We start from the raw sequence: 7,038 nt of genomic DNA, 5'->3' as shown, positions 1-7,038 counted from the left end.
GATCTCGCAAGTCTGCCTAATCAAGTTCATCTACCGAGCGCGACTGCTCGGATTCAAAGAGCGGCATTAAATAGTTTGATTATCGATAGTCACTTCCCTCTCCCCTCCACCCCTGATCTAATTTCCAAACGCCAGTCTCTCGCCTCCCTCTCTAAACTTCCCATCAAAAGAGAATTAGCTCTTCTTCCTTCTTACCCTCGTTTGATGTGCAAATTTCCTTCTCTTTGCACATTTTTCTCGCGGTGGCGGCGGGATGGGGGTGGGGTGTGTGGAGGAAGGAAAGGGGGGGGGGCAAAGCTGAACCAACTTAAACGGAGGACCTCTCTCTAAATCTGCAAACCGTGGGTCTGAAAGTTCAGTTAATCAGCAACTTGCACCGGCCACCCGGCCCTCTCGCTGGGACGTTTTGAGAGAGACTTTGAATTACCGGTTGGGCTGTTATTTCACCCCGAACGCTATTTAACGGTGCACAATAAATGAGTACGGACTGGCATAAGGGAGACAGGAGGAAAGTGGTTTTGCACAGCATTACAATCCCGCTCTGAAAAGTAGTTCGGAGCCCGCGAGTGCAACCCCTGCTGCAGCGGGGCGGGCGCCGGGGTCCCAGATTCCTCCCTCTGCGCGCCTCTGTGGATGCGGTCCGCGCTCGCGCTCTCCGGCACCCGCGCCCCGAAGGGAGCTGGGCCAGGGGACTGGTTGCGCCGGGGAGGGCGGGGTAGGGAGGGCCAAGCCCCCCCTCGTGTACACACACACACCCTCCAGCCCCTCCCAGCGCTTTGAAATCCCATCCTCGCTTTGTTGTCTCCCCCGAGGGGCCGGGATGCTCGGAGCCGGCGGTATAAAGACGGCGGCCGCGGCGGTGGCGGCGCAGAGCTGCGCCTGCAGTCGGGACTCGGGGACCGCGGGAGGCGCTCGGAGGCCGGACTGCTGCCGTGCCGGCGCGGCTTCCAGCGGCCACCCTTGCACAGGGACATTCCTGCCTTGTCTCGGTATCTTCCCCGGACAACTTCTGCGATGACGGCCCTGGGCGCAGTGGGAGCCGCCCGGGTCTTGGCCGCCCTGATAGCCGTGGCCCTCTGTGGTCACCTTCAGCTCGGAGTGAGCGCCACCTTGAACTCAGTTCTCGTCAACTCAAACGCCATCAAGAACCTGCCCCCGGCGCTGGGCGGCGCTGCCGGGCACCTGGGCTCCGCCGTGAGCGCCTCTCCAGGGATTCCTTACGAGGGCGGGAACAAGTACCAGACCTTTGACAACGACCCGGTGAGCAGGGTCTCGGGGAGCCTGGGACGCTGGGACCCCGAAGGGGGTCTCAGGTGGGGGGGAGCACGGAGAACTTGTTGAGTGTGTGGAGTTTGGGGCTCAGTCGGGAAGTCTGCCTCTGGGAGTCCTGGGCACAGCAGCTTCGGAGAGGTGCACGCAGAGGGCCGGTGATGAGCGTCCGGGTCCGGGAGCTTGCGGACCTGGAGGCGCAGGTGCCTCACCCTCTGCCTGGCCCTTCCCCGCAGCCGTACCCGTGCGCTGAGGATGAGGAGTGCAGCACGGAGGAGTACTGCGCCAGCCCCAGCCGCGGAGGGGGCGCGGGCGCGGGCGCGCAAATCTGTCTGGCCTGCAGGAAGCGCCGAAAACGCTGCATGCGTCACGCTATGTGCTGCCCCGGGAATTACTGCAAAAACGGTGAGTCCTGTAGCTCCCTTTCTGATTCAAAGCGTCCCGCATTTGGCCTCCTACGGATGGGAGGAAAAGGCCTCTGGCTTTGCTAACCCCCAGAAATCTTGAGAGTGTTTAATCTGGGAGGTCGTGGGGCGCCTTGTCTTCCTCCGTGCCCCTGGCCTGCCTAACAGGAGGGCGTAACACACAGTGAACCCTTCCCTGAACATCAATTGACATCAATTGAGAAAGATGGGGAAGAAGGTGAAAACTATACAGAGAGCCCAAGGAAACCAGCACTGGTTTTAGCGGCCCTCTGTTTTTCTTACAGTGTCTCCCATGGCGCTACCACCCTGGCCCCCCTCTCCTGATCCCTGTTAAAACTGGTGTCTGCCAGAAGACACTGATTTATCTGTGCTGGCCACCCTTAAGGGGGATCTGGATTTGCATCCTGGCCTCTGAATCCATCTCCCTGTCTCCACCTCCTGCTACCTTAAAATAAGTCCTCCGTCGGGAACCACAGATCCACTAAAATTTAATGTCTCAAAGAGGTAGGCTCAGACAGCCAAAGAAGTCTCCAGAAATAAGCCTGAGGGTGGCGACCCTCCTTAGGACCCAGTAATACTCGGAGCCAAACTCAATCTCTGTAATATAGAAATTATACAGTGAAGTAGCTGGTGGGTGAGATTGTAATCTTCCAGGCAGCTGGTGTTGCCTTTGCTTAACTCGGCCTGCCAGTACCCATATAGCACCGAGGGCAGAGAAGTTATTTTTAAAAACGATTTTTAAGTGACTAGTTTTATTTCTTACCCCAAGGGTGATATTAACATGGGCAGAAATCTCACTGCCACTACCACAGTCGGTAGGAAAGTATTTTAAATGGCTATATTGGGGATGTTGCATATGACTGCACAGTGCACGCATTGATGCTTCTGTCCATCTGGGGAGCTTTGCATTAACACTAGGGAGGAAGTTTGGCTTGTGTTTAAAATAGTGTTACCATAACAGGACATCTCAAGTTGGTGCAGGCGTAACAGACTGCCACGGTCAAGGCTGTTGGTTGTTAACTACTGGCTGTAATGTGTTACTGCTGTCTCCTGCTTCCTTAGGAATATGTATGCCTTCTGATCACAATCATTTCCACCGAGAGGAAATCGAAGAAACCATTCTTGAAAGCGTTGGTAACGATCACAGCACCGTGGATGGGTATTCCAGAAGAACGACGCTGTCTTCAAAACTGTATCATACCAAAGGTAAAGGACCTTACCATTAATCCTTTGTTAGCATGTCAGGAGTGTCTGTGGGATTTTCTTCATGAAATAATGCAGACCCGGCAGTAACCATGTACTCTCCCTACTGTCTCCTCCTTTCCAGGACAAGAAGGTTCGGTCTGTCTCCGATCATCAGACTGTGCCACAGGGCTGTGCTGTGCTAGACATTTCTGGTCCAAGATCTGTAAACCTGTCCTCAAAGAAGGTCAAGTGTGCACCAAGCACAGGAGAAAAGGCTCCCACGGGCTGGAGATATTCCAGCGTTGTTACTGTGGAGAGGGTCTGTCTTGCCGGATACAGAACGATCACCATCAAGCCAGTAACTCTTCCAGACTCCACACCTGTCAGAGACACTAAGCCAGCCGTCCAAACACCATGGACTCCTTTTCTATAATAGATGCTATGAAAACTTTGTGTGACTTTTGTCAGCTCAATCCTAAAGGATGTACAAATTCTGTGGTTATGATTAAGCATTCCAATAATACCTTCTGAAAATCTGGAGTGTAAGAGCTTTGTTTCTTTATGGAACTCCCCTGTCATTGATTGCAGTAAATTACTGTGTTGTAAATTCTCAGTGTGGCACTTACCTGTAAATGCAACAAAGCTTAATTATTTTTCTAAAGGTGCTGCATGGTCTGTTGTTTCTGTTATGTAAATTTTTGTACACATTGATTATTATCTTGACTCTAATATTCTATATTGAATTGAAATAAATAATTTCAGCTTATACTTCCTAAATGCTTAAACCTTTTCCCTTTTAATTCTAGACTCTAGAATGCAAGGAGCTTTTGGAATGACAAATAATAGGTATCTAAACTTGATCATGGAAATACTAGCTTATTTTCTGAAATGTACTATCTCAGTGGTTAGATTATATTTATCTCTAGGCTGTGATAGTCCTTGAAATAAAATTTAACATTTAATACCATGAAATGTTACAAGTATAGATAAATTTTGGCATTGTGCTCTTAGAGGGGGTGTGTTTGTGTGTGTATGTGTTCTAAAGGGACAGAAACGTGACCTGTTTCAAGGTGATCAGAGGAAGACACTGTCTAAATGTAAGACAGTGTTGGTCAATTCTAGAGTAATTTTAAAGAAATGTGTTCTCCACCGTCAAACTCACATAATCATGGTGTGATCATGAGATTGACTTACATTACTACTTTCAAAAACAGCTTCAAATAAATTAGTATCTACCCAAATGGTTAATAACTCTTGAGCAATAAAGGAAATTTCCCACAAAATACCAGAGCAAAGTAATGGATGGTCATCAGAAAGGGTGTGTGTGTGTGTGTGTGTGTTGTAAATACAGTTGACAAATACATGCAGATTTTGTTCCAAATTACTCAGTTTGAAGGATCTTAACTACTATTTAATGCCATGAAGACTTGTTTTAATTACTTTAAGATAATTAAGTAAAAATTGCAAATCCTCTCTCATACCTTTATTTCTTTCCCTTATTAGTGAGGTAAATATTTCCCTTTTTGTTTTCCTTAAATCTGTTGATTAGAAGGAGGGTAGAGATAAATTGTTTAAAAAAAAAAAACACAGAAATGAGATTTAAAGTGGCTTTGAGTTTTCACTTGCCAGCTTTGGCATTGGCAAATCCGAGACCAGGGAAGGGGGAAGCAAGCGGTCCCAATTTCCACTTACTCTGTAATAGTCTTAAAGTCTGTATCAAAAAAAAAAAAAATCACAAAACACTGCTTTTAACGCACTCTGAAGGACAAGGACTCATCAACTGTCCACAAAGTTTCCTTCAGTAACACAGATGTCCGAGAGTGTTTGTTGTTTTTGTCTTCCCGGAAGTGGCTCAATTTCAAGGGGCTCAGCCAAGGAGACACAAGGTTTGGTTGGTTCTTCCCTGACAAGGCGACTGCCAGGATGTCTGTTGTTCAGTTCCCTTTTGTCTGCAAGTTTCAGCCTCCTCACCCTGGAGAAACTTTCTTTTTCTACATGTGCCTGTTTGCTGATGTGCCAATTCTAAGGCCTGCTGTCTCCAATAAAACACAATAGAGGAGGGGAAACAGGAAACCCTTTCTTCAAGAAGAAAGAAGGGCCTCTGTTTTAAGAGGGGAAAGGAGCAATCATTTAAAGGGCCTTGGTTAGGAGATCCCTTCCTCTCTCCAGGAGCCAACCGTGGCCAGGGACCCTCCATCTCTGCCCACCTCCGCCATGTTCCTTCCTGGATGCTCCCCATCTTGCGACGGGGGTGGGAGAAGGAGAAACCAACCAAGCAGGGACACCTCTTCCTATTGAGGGAGAAGTTAGGTAGGGGTTTCCATCAAAGTTCTTCACATTTATAAAGGTGTAAAGAATATCAAGAAAACTGTAGATACTTCATTAGCTCATAAGGCAAATACAATACGAATTCAAAAGAAGATGATTTAAGGAAACTGGAACCTTTTAGATAGTGGCGCTTAAATGTGCTTATGATTTGACTTTCAAACAATTTGAATGGAAAATACGTGAACTTGGATTGCATTCACAGGCTATTTTACAAAAGGAGCACATACTCTGCACGTACCCCTGCATCTTGCTCTTTTTACTTAATGCGTCTTGCACATAATTCCACGTACACACGGAGAGGGTCTTGTTCCCTTAATGGTTGTATCAAGTGTGTAGTATGTTGGGATGGCTATACCATGATTTATTTGGAGTCATCAGGGACACATTTTAATTGCTTCTGGTGTTTTTACTTGAACAGATATTATGCTGCAAGCATAGAATTTTGTGTACTTGTGCTGGTATAGTTGGTAGGATAAAAGGATCTGACTTCACCTCAGGTCATGATCTCAGGGCCCTGGGATCAAGTCCTGCGTCGGGCTCCCTGCTCAGCAGGGGAATCTTCTAGTTCTCCCTCTCCTTCCCACTTGTGTGCGCTCTGTCTCTCGAATAAATAAAATCTTTCAAAAAAGGAATGATTAATTTTTGAAGTGAAATCTTGAAATAAAACATGCTTTCTGCAGCTACTTGTAAGGGGTGGCTTGGGCAAAATGTCAGGATGCCTGCTTATCACTGATCTATTCATGATTAAATGCTGACTAAGTTGTATCAAAGGAGAAAGAGGGAAATACAGGCTTATCCTAATGATTTGACAGTAATCTCTGGCATTCAGTGAAAGGTAAACTTGTTCTAATTCCTTTGAATTTAAAATAATTATTAAATAAAATCCCAAGCAAGTCTTTTCCTCAACCCTTTCCCCCCCCCCCCCTTGTTTTACTCGAAGAGTTTAATTTTCACATTTTGTTTAACCCGAACTCCATTGATAGGACAATGGGGATGTATTGTTTAAAAGAGAAACCACAAATATGAAGTCTCAATGGGATTATTCATAATTCAGCAGATCAAACTCCTTTATGGGTTTTTCTCATATTAAATCAAACTGTACTAATTAAATCATGGGATTAGGAATATAATTATGCAGTTATAAATTTTATTAGTTTCAGTATTTTAAGGTTTATTTATTTAAGTAATCTCTACACCCAACATGGAGCTCAAACTCATGACCCCAAGATCAAGAGTCCCATGCTCCACTAACTGAGCCGGCCAGAGGCCCCAGGTTTCAGTATTTCTAACTGCATCATCGAATCAGCAGTCAGTGCCACTTATGAGAATTTCAGTTGAAATCATTTACTTTTCCTTCATTTTTAAACTAGCTATATTATCAAACTTTATCATGCTACTAACTTTTTAAAATAGTTTTTTTTTTAACATTTTATTTATTTGAGAGAGAAAGAAAAAGAGAGAAAGAGAGAGAACACAGCAAGGGGAGCAGCAGGCAGAGGGAGAAAAAGAAGCAGACTCTCTGCCAAGCAGGGAGTCCCATGTGGGGCTCAATCTCAGGACCCCGGGATCATGACCTGAGCCAAAGGCAGACGCTTAACCAACTGAGCCACCCAGGTACCCCTTAAAATAATTTTAAAGGGAAATGGACAGCATAACTATTTGGCTTATAAAATGTGTTCCACTGAGTTCCAGATTACTTTGAAAATACTAATCTGAGCACCAAAATATAAAATAAATGCATTATTTATCTCTACACTGCAAAAGCAGAAAATAAATGTATATAATATAGGCATCTGAGGTTTCTGCAAATGTTTGGCCTTTATGTTTGTCC

At 46.0% G+C, this 7,038-nt stretch overlaps 1 protein-coding gene across 1 annotated transcript; it reads left to right on the top strand.

The window, feature by feature from the left end:
- The first annotated feature begins 883 nt into the window (after positions 1 to 883).
- Positions 884 to 3,656, top strand: DKK1 (dickkopf Wnt signaling pathway inhibitor 1). The gene is made up of 4 exons (XM_045802305.2): positions 884 to 1,260; positions 1,506 to 1,674; positions 2,757 to 2,900; positions 3,022 to 3,656. Exons 1-4 carry the CDS (start codon positions 1,015 to 1,017, stop codon positions 3,273 to 3,275), a joined length of 813 nt encoding a protein of 270 aa, XP_045658261.1. The 5' UTR covers positions 884 to 1,014; the 3' UTR covers positions 3,276 to 3,656.
- Positions 3,657 to 7,038: the final 3,382 nt, after the last annotated feature.

Source organism: Ursus americanus, chromosome 6, assembly GCF_024610735.1.
Source record: "Ursus americanus isolate L20-20 chromosome 6, mUrsAme1.1.p, whole genome shotgun sequence".
Lineage (NCBI taxonomy): Eukaryota > Metazoa > Chordata > Mammalia > Carnivora > Ursidae > Ursus > Ursus americanus.
Note: the sequence above shows the minus strand (reverse complement) of the source record. Positions and strands in the feature narration are given on the sequence as shown.

Excerpts from the sequence above, each read along its gene's own strand:
- DKK1 (XM_045802305.2), top strand. The coding sequence starts at position 1,015 with ATGACGGCCCTGGGCGCAGTGGGAGCCGCCCGGGTCTTGGCCGCCCTG. Across the intron at positions 1,675-2,756 it reads CGGGAATTACTGCAAAAACG|GAATATGTATGCCTTCTGAT; the intron begins GTGAGTCCTGTA and ends CTGCTTCCTTAG. Across the intron at positions 2,901-3,021 it reads AAAACTGTATCATACCAAAG|GACAAGAAGGTTCGGTCTGT; the intron begins GTAAAGGACCTT and ends CCTCCTTTCCAG.